General features: G+C 38.2%; 1 protein-coding gene across 13 annotated transcripts in view; it reads left to right on the top strand.

The window, feature by feature from the left end:
* PEAK1 (pseudopodium enriched atypical kinase 1) overlaps positions 1-22,243 on the top strand; it is a 254,328-nt gene extending 232,085 nt beyond the window's left edge. For all 13 annotated transcript variants that reach the window (XM_025040364.1, XM_025040363.1, XM_015597708.2 and 10 more), the window contains 2 exons: positions 7,123-7,868; positions 20,979-22,243. In XM_025040364.1, coding sequence (XP_024896132.1) covers positions 7,123-7,868; positions 20,979-22,139 — 1,907 coding nt within the window. In that variant the 3' untranslated portion in view covers positions 22,140-22,243. The remainder of the gene's footprint in view (positions 1-7,122; positions 7,869-20,978) is intronic.
* Positions 22,244-23,160: the final 917 nt, after the last annotated feature.

Genomic DNA, 23,160 nt, shown 5'->3' with positions numbered 1-23,160 from the left:
TTTTTTGAATACCAGCTATCTCCTGGGAACCAGGCTAGGAACTGAATCTTCAAGGACTCCTGATCTTTGGGAAAGACAGATATAGGGCTGGGCTCTTAGGAGCCCATGTGGTAGTTGCTTGTGATACAGATATTTAAAGGTTTAATGAAAATATCTGCCCAAAGGAATCTATGAGAGGGTCACTAAGGTTTTGAGCAGAGTTTGAAAGAAGAGTAGTTGTTTGCCAGCTTGACAAGCAAGGGAGAATATTCCAAGTAAAGAGTATGTATAAAGGCCCGGAGCTTGATAGAAAAATTAACTACAAGTAATTAATTCAGGGTAGTTTAAGTGCAGAGTGAAAGGGGGCAGAGTGGGAGAAATAAGAGCGGAAAAGCAAGGCTAGATCATAAATGGTGTGTATATATCGCAACAAGTGTATCTTTTACCCAAAGGAAATGGAAACCCACTGAAGAATATTGATCTATGATCCTGACCATGTCCCTTTATTGGCATGATCAGGATGTTTAAAAGATCGTTCTGGAAGCCACCTATGGGACGAATGGAGGCAGGGAGACTGACCAGAAGCCTATTCCTGTCTTACTAGAATAAAGAGCTAATCGTACTCATTAGCATACTGATCCTACCCAAATGGATCATTGTTTTGTCCCTAGTGTGTTTTCAATGATAGTGCCTCTCTGTAGACCTCTATAATAATGCATTTATTATTTTGAGTTTTTCAATATGCAGTCATCTTTAAAATGTTGATCTTTAGAAGTAATATTTTTATTATTTTCTTTCTGTTTATTACACCAGTCTTGTAAGTTTTAAGAGCCCCATATCAATCATTTTTCTTCTGAGATGTTTCAAACACTCTTTTGGCTTCTTTGAATTTGAGTCATTAAATTATTCCTTTTTAATCCAGTTTTCATCGCTTGAGTTTCAGAACATATAGGGCCTTATCTGTAAGTCTGAAGACATTCTTAAGCAAAGAGAAGGTAAAGAGAGTATAAGAAGGCTCAAAAAGAGGAAAGTAAGGTTTGAGTGAAGGTTTAGTCAAACATATTTGTCCCGAAAAACTTCTTTTTAGTCTATAGCGAAGCAAGATTTAGAAAACGGTCTAATTTTTCTTTTTAGAGAGCTTGTATGCCACAAAAATGTAGAGTATGTGATGTTATATCAGGCCTGCTGAAAGCAGAACTTAGTGTCTGGTCCCAGAGGCTTGAGAGAAATATACAGGATTAAAAGTTTAAAATAAAAACAGCTAAGATACCAAGCTTTTAAAACACTGACCCAGATCATTGGAATTCATTTGGGAGGGGGAAAAAAATAACAACACGAAACACTTTTAGACTTGGAAGAATGGCTTGACCTACTTGCATGGACTGTGGAATGCTCGTGGTATCATTTGGAATGCAAAAGTTTCTGATTTCCACGTGGAAATCTCCTTAGTTCCCAGGAGATCCTATCCCGCTGTTGGGAAGGAGAAGCCACCATTAATTGTCTTTATTTCCTTGCTGCCTTGGCTATCTATTTTCATTTTGGAATGATGACCATCTCCGCTCTCTGTCCTTCAGTATGGCAGCCATTTACTTAATATTTGCTGTGTGTCTCACACCACACCAGGTTCTGAGAGAATGTTTTTTTAAAAAATGTTATAAAAGGCTAAAAATGCTCTAATAGAGCAAAAAGTGCTAAGAGAATACAGAGGAAGGAGTGATCACTCCCAATTTGGAGTTGGTGGGTAGAGAGTAGGGAGGGCTTCAGTGGGAAAGGGTCATTTGAACTGGGCTTAGAACAGACCATTACTAAGGCAGGGATGTAAAAATAAAAATGTGGATCATATTGAACAGGAAGTGAGTGATTTGTGTGGGAGGGTCTAATGAGAAATGATGGTAGATAAGACTGAGAGCCTTGACCAACTTGCGAGGAGTTTGGACTTTATTCTACAGGTGGTAGAAAGCGGCATGATCAGCTCTCTTCTACCTCCTCTGATAAGCAATAAAGAGCTGCTGATAGTGATAGACCTTGACCTTGTCTCACTTGTCAGTTCTGAGGTAATGAAAAGAAAAAAAAAAAAACACTTTTTGAATCCTACATTTCTTCCATGTCCATGATTATTTTTGTTCTAATTTGGAGAATTGAGTAGAAAATGGCACCCCATAAAAGCCCTCTAAGGCTCACATTGGAAGGAGCAAGAATAGGTTCATGTTTCTAGTTTTTTCCCTCCTCTCTTCCCTCTCTCCCTCCCTCTCACCCACCCACCCTTTTGTCTGCCCACCTCCCCCCTCCCTCCCTCCCTCCCTCCTCCCCTCCCTCCTTCCTTCCTTCCAGCATGGCGGGGGTGGGGGTCCTTCCTTCCTTCCTTCCTTCCTTCCTTCCTTCCTTCCTTCCTTCCTTCCTTTTCTTCATTCCCCTTCATTCAGCCAAACTCTTTGCTTGGTGTTCTGAGTATAAAGAGAAGATAATCTCTGCCCTCAATGAGCAAACCTATAGGGAAATCAGACAGGGACACAAGTCAAGTGTTTAGTGTTCACAGGATATATCTGAGGTCCTAAGGAAGGAGAGGTCAATTTTTGGAAGTGGTATACGAAACACTCCTCAGAGATGGAATGTTTAAAGATGAGAGGAGAGGGAAACCATTCCTGGAAGAGGGTCAATGTGAACACAGACATAGAGCATAAAGTAGCAATTTAATGAGTTTTAGTGTATTCACAGAATTTTACAACCATCACCAGTATCTAATTCCAGAACATTGTATCAACCTAAACTGAAACCCACTAGCAGTCACTCTCCAGTTTTTTTCCCTCATCTTCCCTAAGCCCCTGGCAATCACTAATCTATTCTCTGTCTCTGAATTTATGTATTTCTGAACATTTCATATAATTGGAATCACATAATATGTGGTCTTTTGCGACTGACTTCTCTCCCTTAGCATAATGTTTTCAAGGTCCATACTGGTAGCAGCATACACCAGTACTTCATTTCTCTTTATGGCTATTATTCCATTTTATGACTATACTACAATTTATTCATTAGTTGATGGACATTTGGGTTGTTATCACTTTTTGGCTCTTATGAATAATGTTGCTATGAACATTTGCATACAAGTTTTAGATTCTCACTAGCAATGTATGAAGGTTTGAATTTCTTCATATCCTCACTTACCAACACTTGTCCATCTTTTTGATTATAACTAGTTTAGTGAATGTGAAGTGGGGTCTCATGATTCTGACTTACATTTACCTAATCAGTAATGGTGAACATCTTTTCTGTATGCTTATTGGCCATTTGTGTATCTTCTTTGGAAAAATGTCTAATGCAAGTCCTTTGTCCACTTTTAATGGATTATTTCATTCCTTTTTATAGTAAGAATTATTTATAAATTCTGAAGATACTTTGCACATATTTTCTTCCACTCTATAGATTGTCTTTTCATTTTCTTGAAATTGACCTTTGAAGCACAAAAGTTTTTTAAGTTTATGAATTCCAATTTATTTAATTTTTCTTTTCTTACTTGTACTTTAGGTGTCATATCTAGGAAACTTTTCCTAACCAAAGGTCAAAAAGATTTATTCCTATGTTTTCTTTAAGAGTTTTATAGTTTTAACTCTTACATTTAGATCATTGATACATTTTGAATTAATTTTTGTGTATAGTATGAGGTAGGGATCTAACTTCATATCCAGTTGTCCTAGCACCATTTGGTGAAAGACTGTTCCCTATTGAATTGTCTTGGTATCCTTGTTGAAATCAATTGACCATAAATGTAAAGATTTATTTCTGGACTCTCGATTCTGTTTTATTCATTTATATTTCCATTTTCATGCCAGAACCCCACAATCTTGATTGCTGTAGTCTTAAAGTCAGTTTTGAAATCAGGAAATGTGAGTTCTCCAACTTTGTTTTCTTTTTTTTCAAGATTTTTTTTTTTCGCTACTCTGCATCCTTTGTATTTACTTATAAATTTTAGGATCATCCTGTTAATTTCTGCAAGATAGCCAGCTGGGGTTTTGATAAGGATTACAATAAATCTTTAGCTCAATTTGAAAGTATTTTCATCTTAACATATTAAGTCTCTGATCCATAACATGTCTTTCCATTTATTTAGATCTTTAATTTCCTTTAGCAACTTTTGATAGATTTCAGTGTGTAAGCGTTAAACTTTTGTTAAATTTATTCTTTAATACTTTATTTTTAATGATATTATAAATGGAATTTTCTTAATTTGATTTTTATATTGTTCATTGCTAGTGTATAGATACAACTGATCTTTATGCTGATTTTATATCCTGCAAACTTACTGAACTGGTATATTAGTTCTGTTAGTTTTTTTGTGGATTCCTTAGCTTTTCCTATATATAAGATTATGTCTTCTGTGAATAGAGATGGTTTTTCTTCTTTTCCAGTTTTTTTCTTGCCTAATTCCCAGCTTGATTCTCTAGTATAATGTACAACAGCAGTGACAAGAATAAAAATCCTTGTCTCCTTCTTGATTTTAGACAGGAAACATCCAGGTTTTTTTTGTTGTTGTTTGTGTTTTTTTTGTTTGTTTGTTTATTTATTTATTTATTTATTTATTTATTTTAACAGTAAGTATATTAGCTCTTGGTTTTTCATAGGTACCCTTTTATCAGGTTGAAGATGTTCTCTCTTTTTTTTTCTAGTTTGTTCAGTGTTTTTATCATGAAAAGATGTTAAATTTTATCAAACGCTTTTTCTACATCTATTGAGGTGATCATGTGAGAGATTTTTTCCCCTTTGTTCTGTTTACATGGTATATTACATTGGTTGATTTTCAGATGTTAAACCAACCTTAAATTTCTAGGAGAAATACAACTTTGTCATGGTATATAGTCCTTTTTATATCTTGCTAGGTTCAGTTTGCTACTATTTTGTGAGGACTTTTGTATCTATATTCATAAGGGATATTAGTCTCTAGTTTTCTTGTAATATCTTTGGTTTTTGGTATGTGGATGATATTGGCCTCATTTCAAGCTGGAAAGTGTTCCCTCCACTTCTGTTTTTTGGAAGAGTTTGTGAAGGATTGGTGTTAATACTTTAAATGTTTGGTAGAATTCATTAATGAAGCTACGGTCCTGGACTTTCTATTTGAAAAATTTTTAAATTACTAATTCAGTATCTTTCCTTGTTATAGGTACGTATACAAATTTACCATGTTTTCTCTTTCAGTACTAAATACTTATTCCTTTAGTAATTCAAGAAATATTTATTGAGCATCTATTATATCCAGACCCTGTTGTTGACATAAAGGATACAACAGTGAATAAAACAAAAGTCCTGGCCCAGTGGAGCTTTCTCGTATTCTTTTTCTCATTTCATGTTACCTATATATACATATTTTTGTTTATATTTACATGTAATGTAGATCTAATCCTTGTTTTAAAAAATTCCGACATGCCATTGGTGGAGAAATGGAGTCCTTTGGTTTGATGTGTATATTGTCATAGTTTGTATAAACTCTTAGCTATTCTTGATCTGAGTTGTATGCATGGGAAGTAGAATATATTGTTATTACAATCATAGTTTATATTGGTGCTTACTCTTGGCATTGCTACAAGGACATATTTTTAATAAAACAAACTACCACCATCTGTATTTATTATCATCCTCAGGACCATCAGTGCCTTCTATTCTGTCTGATCATCAGCAGAAGCATGTATCAGTTTCCTAGGACCATTGTAACAAAGTACCACAAACTGGGTGACTTAAAACAAGTGAAATCTATTCTCCCACAGTCTGTAGGCTCGGAGTCTGAAGTCAAAGTGTTAGCAAGGCCATGCTCCCTCTGGGACTCTGGGTAGAATCCTTCCTTATCTCTTCTTAGCATCTGGTGGTGGCCATGAATCCTTGGCATTCTTGGCTGGCAGTTGCCTTACTCCAGGTTGTGCCTCTGTCATCACATGGTGTTCTCCCTGTGTGTCTGTCTTCATAAGCCATTCTGCACTTATAAGGACACCAGCCATATTGGATTAGGGCCCATCCTAATGATGCCATCTTAACTTGATTACCTCTACAAGGACTCTGTTTCCAAATAAGATCACATTTATAGGTACCAGAGGTTGGTGATTCAACATATTTTGGGAGAGGGTACATAATTCAACCTGTATCAGTGTATTGTGCTCTCACTCTGAGAAACTGAGTGGAGGCCTCAGTAACATAACTAATTTTAGTAGCTTTTATAAAAGTTTCATGGTATGTTCTGTCTTTTAAAAAAATAATGTCCCCTCCCCATTATACAATAAGCCCTGAAGGTATCATTGATCACACACATGTATTTTATTTTCTAACTGTAAATACTGGCAAGGAAGCAGCGATTAGTTCTGATTAGTTCTATAACCAGGGCTTGTAAGAGTAATGTTCAAAAGTAATATCTCTCAAATCACAGTTTATGTGCCCGCCCAAATAAAACAGAATCACATAAGAGTTTGTGAATGATGTTTGGAAAAGCAGTTGACTGCTCATGTACACTGTCCCCTTACCACAATCACAGGAATCTTATACATAGACCAGTTTAAGCACTGCCAGAATCCATCTCTGTATTGAAATAAAAGAACATGGTTTATGAAATTGTATTCATATGTGTTGGATTGAAAATGACAAGTGCTGTATACAGTACAACTTAACTTTGGAACAAAGTTAAAAGAACAAAATGGTATCTTCTGAGCACCTGTCTAGTGGTCTCTTTGCTCATTTCAATTGTTGTTAATCACCTTCCCAAGTATTTTTTTTAATCCACAAATGCTGTTATCTCTACTTTGTCACAATGCAATTATTTTAGTGTCTGTCACTTCTTAGTATTATTCACACCTCTAGAATACTAAGGAGTGGCACTCTTAGGGTCAAGAATAAAGAATTTGGATTTCTTCTTGAAAACAAAGCCCATCACCCTGTTCTTTTGGCACAGAATTCCTGAGACATTGTTCACATTTGTTGCTTCCACCAAGTATTGGGGTCTGTTTTTAATATTTAGCTATTTATTGGTTGTTTTCTTCTATGATTTTGAATTGAGCCATTGACTTCTTACATTCTTATGGCCACCTCACTTGTTTCTGCTTTAGTTTCAATTATGTAGCAATAATGCAAACTTTACTTGTTCTTTTTTTTTCTTTTCAAACAATTCAGGGCAATCTAGAGCAGCTATGATACCTCCCAAGCATCCACGGCAGCCTAAGGGAGCTTTGGATGATGCCATTACCTTTGCTGGGAAAACAGACCAAGAAGCACCTAATGCTTCCCAACCTATGCCACCCCCACTGCCAAAGAAAATGATTATAAGAGCCAATACAGAGCCAATCTCCAAAGACCTACAAAAATCCATGGAAACTAGTCTTTATGTCATGGCTAATCCTACCTATGATATTGATCCCAACTGGGATGCCAGCAGTGCTGGCTCTTCCATTAGTTATGAACTCAAGGGACTGGACATTGAGTCTAATGACTCCTTGGAGAGACCTTTGCACAAGGAGCAACCTATCCCCTCAGCAGCAAATAGCAATTCCAGCTTAACCACTCTCAGTATTAAGGATAGATTTTGCAACAGCATGGAGTCCCTCTCCAGTCGACGTGGTCCCTCTTGCAAACAGGGCCGAGGCATCCAGAAGTCACAGAGACAAGCACTTTATCGAGGACTTGAGAATCAGGAAGAAGTGGTGGGGAAAATCCGAAGCCTTTATACAGATGCCTTGAAGAAACTAGCTGTTAAATGTGAAGACCTCTTCATGGCTGGGCAGAAAGACCAGCTCCGTTTTGGGGTGGACAGCTGGTCAGACTTCAGGCTAACCAATGACAAGCCATGTTGCGAGGCAGGTGATGCAGTTTACTACACAGCGTCATATGCAAAAGATCCACTTAATAACTATGCAGTCAAGGTAAGAAAATGTTATAAATTTGATTTTAATCTTATCCAGCACACTGTTATTGGAACGAGTCTGTTCTTCTTCCCTCCATTCTGCAAAAAGTTGTTAAGCATCTACCTTACACCAGATATTGTAATAAGCAGGGAGCTTACTTATTATCTAAACAGACATGTAAAGAGACAGACTTACAATGCAGTATACTAAAATAATGGTAAACAGCATTCTATAGGAGCTTGGAAGGACCTTAACCCAGACTCTAAAGGTCAAAGAAGTCTTCTTGAAATAGGTAATCCTTGAGCTGTGATTGTTTGCATTGGCTACCTGTACAGATAAGGTCTGTTATGTGCCTTGCACTCCAAGTTTTTCTGTCTTTGTTCTCTAGCACAGCAGACCCCAAACTTTTTGGTACCAAGGACTGGTTTTCCTATGAGATTCTAATGCCTGATGGCCTGACGGCAAGCTGAAGCGATGATGCTAGCTCTGGGGAGCAGCTGCAAATACAAATGAAGTTTTGCTCAATCACCTGTCGCTTACCTCCTGCTATGAGGCCCAGTTCCTAACTGGGACCAATATCCATCAGTGGCCCAGGGGTTGGAGACACTGCTCTAGCAAATAAGAGACCCTTGTCTACCCCTGCTCTATAATTGTTCTGCTTCCTAGAGAAACATTTTTATAGAGGAAGATAACCAATATTTGTTGATGTGCCAAGAACTGTGTTAGTGTTATATAATTTTATCTTCACAGCAACTTTATAAGGCTAAGATCTTTTTTTCTATTTGACAGATGAGGAAATAAAGCTTGGAGAGATGAACTAACTTGCTTAGAGTCACACAGCTAGAAATTAGTAGATTTGTGATTTAAATACAAATCTCTCTGACTCCATAGACTACACTTTCTCCATTATGTCACATATTAATTTCTTAATGTATATGGCCCATTCCAGACAACCTGTTTTTTCAGAGGGCAAAAACTCAATGTCAAGAATTCTTGTCCAATTACGTTCAATGTAACAGTAAGTGATAAGCTTCTTCAATGTACTAAATAAAGCCTGGACTTTGAAGTCTAAAAGATCTGGGTTCAAATTCTGGCTCTGCCACTTAGTAGCTTTGTCACAAGTTGCTACTCTGAATCTCAACTTCCTCAACTTTAAAGAAGGATAATGATTACCCATCCTATGGGGCTGTTTGGCTAATAGAAAACAAAATGTCTCTGATAAGTATTTCTTTCACTATTCCTTAAGTTCTGCCCGATACATTAAGAGAGTAATAATATTTAAGCCTCAGTTTCCTCCTCTTAAATGTTTACAGTAATAATCCAGGTTGGGATCAAGTGAGATAATTGTATGTGAAAGAGTTTTTAAAAACACAAAGATCTATGTAAACGTAAGGTAATGTTCTCCAATCCCATAGTTCCTTTTCACTGATTCTATTCATGGTTTAAAACCAATTAACATATCTAAAAGACTTCTATTTGTTAATTTGCCTTAGAAAGACCAGATGGTGTCTTAGTAAATTAATGAATAAGATAAACTAAAGCCCTTACCCATATATCACAACAGTATATATTTGGACCAGACCTTAAACTAGCTGCTCTCTGCAGTTGCAGCACCTACATCGTTTACCTGTAGTGACACTGGCAGAGTTGCCCTGTGTCCCAACCCATATATTACTGTTGAGTCTAAAATAGCATTTTGAGATTCTGTGTTGCGCTCAAGGGCTGTTATATCAATTAGGGTTAATGGGGCCTTTTCTACCTTGGATTACCTTATTATTGCTATAATACAGGAGTGTCAGTGCAGGATGAGGACATATTTCAGAAAGGGATATTGAAATATATGTTATTTCAAAACAACTGAGAAGTAGGATTTGACTAACTTTATGTATTGTTGCCATGCAATTTTGTCTCTTTCCTAAGAGAATCCGTGGTCTGGCTTACAGACAGCATAGCTTGTAGATAGCTGTGTAGGGGATTGTGGGTTGGGGTGGGGGACAGAGTATATCACATTAGGGGTTAGGGGTTGGGGCTTCAACATAAGACTTTTGGGAGGACACAATTCAGTCTATAACTTTATTTTTCATTCAGTGTGAATATCATTTTTCTTTTTATTGATATTAAACTAAAAGTCAACACAGATTAAATAAAGGAGATTCCGAGTCAGCTGTCATGAGTCCAAGTCCTGAATCTATTGCTATATATTCCCAAGTATATCATTTAACTAAACATGTCTTGGTTTTCACATGAATGTATACTTACTGCCCTACCTACCTTATAAGATTGTTATAATGCACATATGTTTATGTAGTGAAACTGCTTTTATAAATTATAAAGTATATATAAAATATAATGAAATAATACATTATTGTTTTTAACAGTAATGGAAAATTACTGCTCAACATTTTTTTTAGATTATTCACTATTATTCTTCTTTAATATTAGGCACTAGCCTGAGCATATTTAGATAGGTTCTGCACTTAGATATTTTCTTTCTCATTACTTCAAAGATGTAAACATCTTTCCTTAAAATTATGAGAGAAAGCTACTAAATGCTAATATCCTCATGGTTTTTAGCACTGCAAAAAATTGGAAACAAACTAAGTGCCTGTTATTAAAGAAACAATTTAATAAATTATGCTACATCAGCCCAATGGAATGTTGCAGCTATTAAAAATGGTAATTATGAAGACTGTACAAATCATGAAAAACATGTTTTGTAAAATGTCACATGAAAATAGAATACAAGATAATATGATTATAACTTTTAAAAAATTGACCAACAAAATTGTACTATGTGGATAATTCCTATGTAAGAATAGTGATAGTTACAGGTAATTTTTATTTTGTTTTAAAAAGTAATATCATAATGTCTTTTCAGTGCAAAAACTAAGGAATTAGAAATTTTGGATCATTTGAGATTTAGCTTCTCAAAAGCAGGTATCCTTAGTAATTCATCTCTTTAGTCTCATACTCTAGCACAAATTATAAATAGGTTCTATTTCATGCTAACCAGATTTGTACACACTCATCCTGTCTGGACTGCTCTTCTGGGAAGAGCAGTTGACCTCTTTCAGAGTCACTTCAGGGGTCCTCATGAAAAATGTAGTTTCCTTGGCCCCATCCATACCTACAGAATCAGAATCTCTGGAAGTGAGGCCTAAGAAACTCCAATTATTAGCAAGCACCCCCAGGCGATTTCTATACACAAACTTTGAGGACTGTTGATATGGTGGTTAAGAATTTGGGCTTTTAAGTCAGAAAGACCTGGGTTTAAATTTGTGCTTTAGCAACTTATTAATAAGCTGTGTTACCCTGGCCCAGTTACTTGTTGTTTCTAAGCTGGGTGTCTTTATATATAAAATGGAGAAAAAAAACCTCATTCTTCTTAAAGCCATTGTGAAATATCACAGGAGTCAGTATGTACATGGTGATGTATATAATGCTCAGAGCATCATTTGAAAGCATTGAGTAAGTACTAGCTATTGATTCCTTCTCTCTTCTCATGTACCTAGAAAACTCCTTCCCGTGTTTTTTTAATCCAGCTCTGTGAATTTTCTTCTCTGACCTTCTGAGAACATGTTGATGGCTCCTCTCTGTTTATGTATTTTATACCCCATGAATTTCTCTATCACTGCACCTAAGTTATGCTACAGTTGTACATTTGTACAATACTGCCATTATGCAATTAAGGTAACATGCTTCCCCTCCCCACTATTAGATTTGAGCTTCCCCATGACAAGAACCATCACTTATTAATCCTTATATCCTTATTATATTATTAATCTGATATCCTTAGCATTAGATAGCAGTATATGCTGTCTAATGTAATACCATGTACATGGTGGGCATTCGATAAGTATTTTTTTTACCTTTTAGGAAACATTTACTGTACAAAATGTGATATCTGTGTAGGTTTACAGAACTACATATAAATAGGACACAGGCCTTGCTCTCAAGGAGCTTATATTGTAGTGGGAAAGACAAAGGCATAAGTAATTCTTAAACAAGACATTATGATGAAGGTTTAGAGTCGCATACAGAGATGTAAAGAATGAAGATGAATGAATGAAAGAAGTCATTAACATTTATCTCAGGGCCACAAAAAGGGCCTCTCGTGTCCACTTCACACTGTGCTAAATACAGTGTGTGGAAAGAATCGTGAAAAATTTGGCTATGGAGAGTTTTGGGACCAAATTTAGAAGCTTTGATTGATGAGCTTAAGAGGTTAGATTTTGTTTTTTGTGGGAGGCCACTAAGGCTTTTCACATAGAGGCATAGCATAAAATTAATGATTTTGAAAGAAAACTATGGTGGAAAAGTCCAGAAGAACTGGAAGAAGGGAAGTCAGACATTATGCCATTGCAAGAGTCCAGGTAAATAATATTGAGTCCCTAAAATGGGACAGTGGAAAAGAAGGGGCAGATAGTGAAAGAGCTAAGGCAGATGATAAACTGTGTCTGGTGAGTGGCCGGATGTAGAATGAGGGCAGTAATGCTAAAATTTCAAGAAGGAACAATCCAGGAGGATGGCGATACCATTAACTAAAATATGGATCAGAAAAGCTAGAAAGATAAGCTCTTTGTGAAGTATGCCCCCGGGACAGTTAAGTCAAGAGAAACACGGTAGCCAGATTTTTAAAATGTAGTTTTGGTATTCAGAAGAGAGGTCAGGACTAGAAATATGGTACCCACGCCCCTCATAGACTTGATTTAGTTCAAACTGTGGGAATATATGAGATGGTAGTGCTAGAGCCTACAAATTGGGAAAAGGCCCACACCTAAGGGACCCAAATTAAGAGAATTTAGAAAAGAAGTATCAAAAACCGAAGACCTATAGATCAGAGAGTCCAAGGTTGCAGAAAGCTTGAGCAGAATGAGTAAAGGAAGGAGTTCAGTCTCTGGTAAACCTTAAGAAAATACAGTCTCAGGAATAATGGGAGTGGATACCAAATACAGCGAGATAGAGGGAGCATGAAGCGGGGAAGCTATGGAGACAATGAGCACAGCCTACTTTTTAAATGTTTTGGTGAAGGAAAGGCCAAATTGATGCCCAGGCAATATTTAGCCTCAACTCCTACTCCTGTCTTATTCATGTCTCCTTTTTATCCCCTCATTACCTTTTGGTGAGCCACCACCCAGCAGACCGGACCATGTGTCTCTGTGGGCTGCGTATTGGTTGGCCTCCAGCCCTTAACTTCCCCACTCTAAATAAAATCTACCCTGTTTTTCCCCCTTTCAAAAGATCTGTGTAGCCACTGGCCATACACATAACTCTCAAAGAGACTCAAGTTAACTTTAGAGTGGACCTTCATCATTCTACACAGGAGGAAACTGAGGCCAGAGAGGAACAATTAGTTTTGCATAGGGTCACCAGCTTCCTGGAAGGCTGCTTCCTGACTTCTACATGGAACCTGCCCTACTGTCAATATACTGACCCTGCTGTTCTTCAGTGTTGTCCCTGTATGGACAAATGACATCCTTTTGCCTAGAAGCAGGGTGAACAGTTGGTGAAATCATGGCTCAGTCTTATTGGGACATTATTTTTTCACTGCTCTCATGAGATCATTTTATAACAAATGCTGTTATGTGGACACCACATAAGAAATTTGGATGAGATTACTTTGAGGAGATAATGAAAATCTCACATAAGCAAAAAGTATAAATTTCTGACGTATTTTTCCAACAGTCCAAATTTAAGATAGTAAAGGCATCTTCTCTTTTAGAAGTAACCCAGGTCTTTGTTTTCAAGGCTAGAGCACATGAAGTTCAATGAAGGTATACACTTCTCTACAACAGCAGTGGGGCCACTTCTCTTTCCCCTATGCCAGGAATCCTGTTGAAAGTTGTAATAGAGGTGAACTATGGAGACCAGCATCTTTTATTGCATTTTGACTTCCAGAGTCTCCGGTTATCTTATTTGGATGGACTTTGAGAAAGTAAGAAACTAAATGAAAAAGCATTAACAGAAATTTGTTTGGTAGGAATTTACAGCTAGTGCAGACTGTGGACACAGGCAATTAATTACTGACTTAGTGACAAGGAAAAAATTAGAGGAGAAACCATTTCCACTTTCATAACTCAACGCAAATATGCCCAACATTGAAACTTCACAGAAAATAATTGATCAGCAGCCAACCTGGGTGAATGTCCACTTCATTTCGGGGCTGAATGCTTACAGAAGTACCTAAGAGTCTCAACTGAGGATTGGTTTAGAAAGGAGAGGTTTAGGGTACTCATGAAAACCTAGAATCAAAATGAATTGTCTAGTAGAAAAACGGAGCCATAACTTTTAATGAGGTAAGAATTATAAATTTGGATTCTAATTAATTTAATTCCTAATCTGGACTATGAGTGGTTATTGAACTGCTCTGTGCCTCATTTTCTCTAGTGTGAACATCCTGGATGTCATTCTGTCAGCCTGAATTACTGGCTCAGGAACACAAGTGATTTTCTTTTGATCCACATGCTGAGTGGGAATGTGACAAGATTTGATGAGTACTAGTCACAAGTAAAATAGTAAAATCTTATACAACTGCCTTTTGGAATTTCCCTTTTAGATTCCAAAATAGATTTCTTTGGAATGTGAACATTTTGCAGCAAGTTAATCTGTAAATTACCTGGCCTACCTGACAGGTCTCATAGCAGATTCCTATAACAATGGAGTTCTGAATGCTTGGGGTCCAGACAGTATTTATACATTAAATACTTAATCCATTTTTAATATATCCGTGACAGCATTAAGTGTGTCTGGGTCTTAGCTCTGTTGCAGCAAGTAAAACAACACTCTTCCTAGGCAGATCAAGGAATTGAGGTGAATCAGTGATTGACCTGTATTCTTAGAGTGAGATTGTACCACATACTGGATATCAATTTAGAATTTGCGGGTTTTCATTCTATACTCTCTCCCATTTGCAGCTGTGCTTTTGTGTAATGTGGCAAAGCACAGATGGTATAGTGTGTGTGATCTTCAGTGTTTCTCATTTTTGTCCTTCTACAATTTACTTCTTATAATATCCATCTCTATTAGAGTTCACAGAGGCACTTTAAAATGCAGTGTAAGATGGAAATGAGATTCTCTGCTGATAAAGTGGAAGTAGGCTGAAGGCATACTAAGCCAACTGGGCCTATAATGCAAAAATAAAAGCTAGTGTGAAATAGTTTTGAAGAGTTCTGTATTTTGTAATTATTGCTTTCTTTGGGGAAAAGGAAAGAAAATTGAATAGAATAATGAAGGGCAATGTTTTTTTGTGTAGTTTTGTGCAGCAAAATCACTGAGCCTCCAGGGCAGCCTAGACTCAGTAGACAGACCTCATTGTGCAGATTTTACTCATTTGTATAGTTAGGTCATAAGTGTTTATTACTCAGATTTGCCCCCTCCCCCATCACCTTAACAACTTCTATCTGTTTCATAAAAGCTGTTCGTTTATTACTCAGTTGGTCTGAGTAAATAAGCCCTGTGGCTACACCAGATCACATGGAGCCTTTCTCAGTATTTTGTACAGACATATTTAGATGTACTATGTGCCTGGCTCTGTGCTAGACTGTAAAGATACAAATATCTGCTCTTAAGACAGACAAAAAAATGATATCTGTAATAATAGAGATGTGTACAAGATATAGAAGAAACACAGAAAATAAGTTTAGGGTATTTAGTACTTTCTCTCTTTGACACATGAGAAGGGCTTTGAAAGAATAAGTAGGAATCACTTGAGGAGATGAGTGATGAGAAGGGGCCTCAAACAGAGAAAACACCAGGGGAGAAGGAGCTGGCTGTAGGTCATTCAATAAAGCAAAAGTAGAAGAGAGGTGAGAAATAAGTCTGGAAAGGATGGCCAGGCCAGGACTTTATCCTGCGGGGAGCAACTAGGAAATTTAAATAGGCAAGCAATTTTTTTGAAAGGTGGCTCTGGTAGCTATGTGGAAGGTTATTTAAGGGGAATCACAAGAGAGGCAGGGAAACCAGCTGGAAATATTTTGTAGTGGTCCAGGCAAGTGATAATAGTAGCAATAGAGATGGAGGAAAGAGGATAATTTGAAAGTTATTTGGGAAGAAAATCAATAGAGGTTGGTAAGTACTTGGATATAGGAAGTGAAGATAGAGGAGAAATCCAGAGGTAACATCTGTCCTAACATCTGGGTGAGAAGTCAGCATAATTCACCAACAGAGGGAGTGCTGGAAGAACGGGGTTTGGTGGGAAGAAGAATTCAGGTTTGATTATGTTGAGCTTATTAAGGCATCTGTGATATGGGACATACATGGGGATAAATCAAATAGGCCATTGTATAGATGAGTTTAAATCCCAGACACAAGTCAGGGTTACAAATGTAGATGTGGAAGTCAGCAACATATCAAGGACGCTATGATTTTGCTGAAGGGAATCAATGAGAAAAGAGAACAGAGAGCAGACCCGCCCCCAAACACCAGCATTTAAAGGAGACTTTGGGAGGAAAGGTCAAGTAAAGAAGAATGGATAATACCATTCCATTCATGACTGATTTATTCCATAGCCATGCCATTTTGTTTTGCTAAATGCCCACCTTTCCCTCATACCTCCCTACTTTGTTGCCTTAAACTGAATATCTGTTCTGCTCCCTAGTATTGAAAGAGTAGTAAGATGTACATACTCGTTGGTCGTTGTGGGCACTCTGAAAGGGTCAGTAGTTTTGACATATAATGCCATCTTCCCCTTCCCAGCTGCTTTTAATGGGGGCTTTATAGTCAAAGTCCCCCAAAATCTGCTTTTTAAGTTAGCTGTCTCTGTTGAGATTATTATTACAAACATAAATGCTTTCTAATGGCAAATTTGCCTCAAAGATATGTAGACCAGTTGTCACAAACGACACAGAAAATGAGCCCCTGTACTGAAATGAATGTTTGAAATTAAACTTTTTGAGTTGTCTATGAGGAATCATTGTAATACTCTGTTTCTCCTCTAGGATCAGGCCTGTGTAAGTTATGTGTGCTTTGACCTGAATCTAAGAAGGTCTCAGGGAAAGGCAATTTGGCTCTGATTCTGGAAGCATGTTCTTATTCCCATTCTCCAACAGATGATTTATCGGTAGTTAAGAGATACTCACCCCCACTGTATTTGGGGCTCTGTCTGGATTGCTTCAGGATGCCATGTCCTACAAATTGGAAGTGCTGAGGAACTATCAGATACTTGTTTGAATGTTCAGTTGATAAGAATCAACATTTTTCTTTCCCCTTCTCTGTCCTCACTCACCTTAATTAACTCAGGCAAGCACTCAGTTTCCCCTCAAGCCTCTATTTTTGTGACAGTGCATTGCCCACGTTGGTGAGTATGTAACTACCAGTTGGCTGGCTGTCCTTTTTGATGTTCTTCTGGTGTCCTCTGGAGAAATAGCTCAGGAAGGCATGCCCTGTGAGTAGGCAAATGGGCAAGGGTCACTGTGCCCAGCGTGGGCATCTCTTTCCACTTGTGCTCTTCACATGAAGTGTTCCATTTGCATAAATTTGACATTGCCACCTTCTTAGAACCAAAAACTTGTTCAGAAAATGGACCTATGGTGTATTTTACGATTTGTCCTTTTGCTATACAGTCTACATGTAAATAACACCTGGCTATCGATATTACAGCTTCCTCTAATGTTACTGTGGCTTTTTCTTCCCATTCTGAAAATGTAGGCAATACAGAATCTGATAAAATTGGCAGCATTTGAAATAGGTTTTTCCATTCACAGTCAAAACAAATATGAGGTGATTTTTCTTTCTTTAAAAGGGAGAATCTTACATGAAGATATGGGACCATTCCAGCTCTAGTTTTGTTCCTATTTCAAAATTTTAGGGAGCCTGAATCCTGTGGAAGTCATTCTTCTTGAAGAGTGGACTCTTTCATGAGACTCCTCCAGTTCAAGACAATTACCCTTTAAAAGGAAGAAATATGAATTCCTTTCAAGAAAGATAAGGAGTTACTTTGATCCCTGGGTAAAGGAAGAAGGAAAAAACTCAACCAGCAGGAAAAACCCTGTCAATTTGTTCCAGAAAGAGTGGCTTGTTTTCTGAAATGACTTTTGGAACTAGAAATTTATCATCTGAAGTCAGGTTATTTTTTTAAGAAAACCTAAAGGAGTCAAGTTATTAATATTTGAAAAATGGCTACTATGCGGCACATAGAATAATATAATACTCCCACCTAAATTAACATCTTTGCAGACTCCGTAATAAAGATTTATGAGATCCACATCATCCGAGAAATCCTATTATAGAAATCTCCATAGGTCTGTGTTTTGCTTGTAACTGTTTTCATGGTTATGTACCAGTTAAAAGCTCTAGTATTTTGTTTCCCTCTTTCACACTCTAATCTTCTCCCTATTTCCTTTGCCCTTAAAACTAGAGTGACCATTGTTCTTCAGATTTTCTACATATTATGAGATGAAGAGATAAGGAAGTACCATCTACTCGGATTGGCTATCTAGGCAGACCATTTTCCTTCAGAGCATCCAGAATGGCTGAACAATTTATCATTTCTTTTTTGTAAATCACTTTGAACCTTTATCTCAAGTTGATCTGTGAAGCTAAACATAAATTTTTGTTATAGTGTCCATGTTCTTACCTATTCACAAGTCTCTGGGGAATCTTACACAAATTGTGTGTGTGTGTGTGGGCGTGTGTGTAGATACAATTAGAATGTCACAATTAGAATAATAATTACAATTAAAATATCTTCTCTGCTTCTAATGCCAAACCAGAAGGTGGCAAGTTTTTTTAGTGCAACTTGACATAGTGAAAACCGAAGTTGGCGAAACAGTTCTCTCTCTCTAAACCTTAGGTAGATCTTTCTTGGATCAGAACATACTGCAAGTCTTGACTTATTTTTCAGGGCTGACCCTGGCATGGAGGTGTTGAATTTTAGCTGCCCTCTGCCAAACATGTAGTCAGAGAGACTCACCGCTGGGGCAAGTGGCTCTCAGGACTCAAAAGAAATACTCATTTTTTTTGCCTTGCTCTCTTTGAAAAAATATGAGGATTCTATAATATTGCATCACTTTTCACATTCATTGTTTTAGTCACTATCAATGTTACATGTGTACAGCTTTGAGATTTACAGGTATGCTCTGCATACTTATCTATTTTAATCCTTACCACTACCCTATGAAGTAGGTTTCAATATTCTTTATATTGTCTCCTTAATTAGGGAGATTGAGACCCAGAGTAATTAAGTAATATGCCCAAGGTTACATAGCTAGTGGCGAGGCTAAACCCCAGGCCTCCCAAGTCTTTGGTTGAGTACACTTTCTGTAACATGACAGCTAGAGTTTAACTACACAGTCTCATTCAGCCAAACTCGGATATTTGATTGACTTTGCAAAGGCTGAGGAGTTGAGACCTTCGAACTTTCATTCCAGTAGGAAATGTGATATTGAGCAAATTATTAAATCTAGAAATGGGGTTAATGGTGCCATGCCCTGGGCCTCTTTCCATACAACTAAATGATGACTAATATAGGATTTTCAAATATCTGGTGACACATGAACATGAAATATTGTCAACAGTACAGTATAGAAAGAATTCATGTAGTTGTTGAGCATGTAGGATTATATGTTATACTTCATGTGCTGAGATTTTGAGAGCTTTCCAAAGATAATATTTTCTGAAAGATATATATTCGAACTTGAATTCAGCCTGGGGATATCTCTGTTTCAAAACCAGAAGTTTGCTTAAAGAAGAAAGAAATGCCTCGTATACCTTCAAACTGATTAGGTAGGTGGTAGAAGACTTGAAGAAACTTGTTTTCAGAGGCAGTAGAGTGAAGAAAGAAAGAGAGAGATTTCTATGGCATTGATCAAGTCTCTAACTATAATATATGATATGTAAATACAGTACACGAGAGAGGGATGCCTCTTTCCCCTTGATACTCCTTTACCCTTTTTTTTTTTTTTTTAAATATCTGTTTGAATGGAAATCAGAGCATGCTGCCTCTCAGAACTGGGAACCCATCAGCATCTTCCTAATAATATGTACATTTTTATTTTAAATAAAAATGACTAGAAAATCTTTTTTAAAATTTGCTGCTTTTCTGAATAACTGCAATAAATGGGCAGTGTAAATACTGCAGAGTGCCTGTTGTTGGGGCTCTGATTTCTGTGAAAGATGGCATTGTACACATGCTGAGGGGGAAGAGTGTAAAATGTGCTCCTCAGTTAACAGGGTTGTAGAGGAGTTGTCCTGACCATGTTATTATGACCTATGAACTAGTATTAGAGACTGAGTCGTCCACTGTCAGCTTCTCCATTATATAATGAAGATAATCCATTTTGGGGAGATTTTATTTACTTTTTGCTTTTCTAACCCTTTAAGACTAGAAATACAATAGTTTTAATGTGTAGGACTGTTGGATAATGTTTTTGATCAAAAAACTCTTCCTTGATCTGTAACCACTTAATAAAGTTCTTTTTAAAAGGCCTTATTGCCTTGAATATTGGGCCTTAAATGAGGTCTGTTAAGAGAAAACATAAAACTCAGGTTCCTGCCATCAAAATGTTGGTTTTGTTTTTACCAGGCCAGACCAGCGATTCTCTCGAACCTCTATCTCTACCTTGCCAGTGAGTTATGAGTGCCTGAATTGTAACCATCACAGTGACGTTCACTGACAAGTTAGGAAAACCCGCAGTTTATTTGGCCAATTGTACGTCACTCTCCTGACCAGTGGTAAAATAAGGTATCTATGAGCCATTTATTGAGCTGCTGTGTAAGTCTTGGCTGTAAACCTCCACAGAAAGTAGGTGAAAAATTATTTTTTGTTGTTCTGTTTTCTAGGTGAAGTATAAGGTATAGTGGAGACAGACTTAGGTTTACAAACTGGTAGCCCTAGGCTGCCTTTTTTTTGTTCATTTGTTTGTTTTATTCTTAGATCCTTAGCTTGCTTTGAAGGTTAGTGTGGAGATCAGAGATATATATAATACACATAAAGTGCCAAGCACGTAGACAGCCTTAAGAAATGGCTACTGCCATTATTACTGTTACTCAGCACAGGACGACCCTTTCTGAAGACTTCATTATAATACTGTTCCTAACTAGTCACCTTCCATTTTAATCCTCCTTTACACATCATAAGCCTGGTTATGAAAGTACGTGTTTTAACTTGTGTTATTTGCTTTCTTCTTTCAGATCTGTAAGAGCAAAGCTAAAGAATCTCAGCAGTATTATCACAGTTTGGCTGTTCGTCAGAGTCTGGCTGTCCATTTTAACATCCAGCAGGATTGTGGTCATTTCCTTGCTGAAGTCCCTAAGCGTCTTCTTCCCTGGGAGGATCCTGATGCCCCTGAAGAGGAAGAGAATGAAATGCAAGAGAATGAAGATGTGAAAGGAGAAACTGTTGGGAAAAGCCCAGAGCCCTGCTCTGAAATAGAGTCATCCCAGAAAGAAAGCCAGGGAGTTATTAGCAGGAAGCAAAGAAGCCATGTTGTGGTCATAACCAGAGAGGTTCCATATCTCACCATGGCTGATTTCGTGCAAGATTCTCTGGCCCAACATGGGAAAAGCCCTGATTTATATGAGAGGCAAGTGTGTCTGCTGCTCTTACAGCTGTGCTCTGGCCTTGAGCACCTCAAACCCTACCATGTCACTCACTGCGATCTCCGTCTGGAGAACCTGCTACTTGTCCACTACCAGCCCGGGAGAACCACCCAAGGCCTTGGGCCTGCGGAGCCCAACCCCACCTCATCTTGTCCCACAAGGCTTATAGTAAGCAACTTCTCTCAAGCCAAGCAGAAGAGCCACCTGGTGGATCCTGACATTCTCCGGGACCAGTCTCGCCTCGCCCCAGAGATCATAACAGCTACCCAGTACAAAAAGTGTGATGAGTTCCAGACGGGCATCCTCATCTATGAGATGCTACACCTGCCCAACCCCTTTGATGAGAACCCAGAGCTAAAGGAGAAGGAGTACACTCGAGCAGACCTGCCTCGAATCCCGCTCCGCTCCCCCTATTCCTGGGGCCTTCAGCAGCTGGCCAACTGCCTCCTGAATCCCAACCCTTCTGAGCGGATCCTCATTTCAGATGCCAAAGGCATCCTCCAGTGTCTGCTTTGGGGCCCCCGGGAAGATCTCTTCCAGACTTTCACCACCACCCCCAGCCCAGTGCAAAGGAATGCCCTGCTCCAAAACTGGCTGGACATCAAACGAACACTGCTGATGATCAGGTTTGCTGAGAAGTCCCTGAATAGGGAGGGTGGGGTCAGCCTTGAAGACTGGCTTTGTGCTCAGTATTTGGCTTTTGCCACTCCAGACACCCTCAGTCGTATTGTGAAAATCCTGCACCACCGTTAATGTATCCTGTTTGCTGCTTTTACTCCATTTTCACCTTCTTCAAGTCACCCACGCACTTTTCCATCCTAGTACTCACAGAAGAGAGTGAAACTGTCCATCTCTTTCCACAAACAAATGAGTCCACTCAGAAAGGTTTTCCACAGCTCAAAATCGGATGAGAAGCTGAGTCTGTCTTAACTTTACAGAAATTCTACTGTACAAACATGCAGTTGCCTTCCATTTGACACCTTTCACCCTAATTGTACCGCAAATGCAGATAAAAAATGAAAATGAACATTTTTGAAGGGACAGCTCCTTTGGAATGAACTCAGTGAGCTCTGTCCAGTTCCTCCGTAATTCTGAATTTCACCTGTCTTTTTAATACCAAGTATTTATTGTCACTAGCAATAGATAGATTTAACCAATTCTACCATCATCCACTAAGCTCTCACAATAGACTTCCTCTGTTACCAAGCAGAACTTCCATCTTTAGTATCGGCCCAACTTTGATTCCAGGGAGTATGTTCTTTGTTCCAGCAGATAGTGGGACAAGAAGAGATCCCATCCCTTGGGTCATGGACCCATTTTCATTTCCATTATCGATAAGACAGTATACTGCATGGAGGACGCAGCCCTAACAGTCCCCCTTCTGCTGCCACTGCCTGACTCTCCTTCACCTCTACTCTGTCCCCACTTGCCAATGAAATTTGGGTGTATCAGCCGCTTGTGGCATATTACAGAGCTGACCCAAGGTGGTGTCACCGATGCCTCAGCAGGGTGGAGTGCAGTTCAGATCTGATAAATAGCTGGCAGTACAGAAGGAGATGATTTTCCTGCATGTGCAATTCTCTGGGGACCATCAGGAGAACAGAGTTTAAAGACTGTTCTCTGATTACTGTCAGAGTTGGCCTCCAAAGCTGGTGGTACACAGATCAGTTTTTTCCCTTAAGAGGTAACTGGCCAGCTTCCTTCTTTTAGTAGCCAGTCTTAATCGGTCTACCAAGTGCTATAGACAACAGCTCTGAATGAAATGTGTCAATTG

This window comes from Pteropus alecto, unplaced genomic scaffold (genome assembly GCF_000325575.1).
Source record: "Pteropus alecto unplaced genomic scaffold, ASM32557v1 scaffold38, whole genome shotgun sequence".
Taxonomy (NCBI): domain Eukaryota; kingdom Metazoa; phylum Chordata; class Mammalia; order Chiroptera; family Pteropodidae; genus Pteropus; species Pteropus alecto.
Note: the sequence above shows the minus strand (reverse complement) of the source record. Positions and strands in the feature narration are given on the sequence as shown.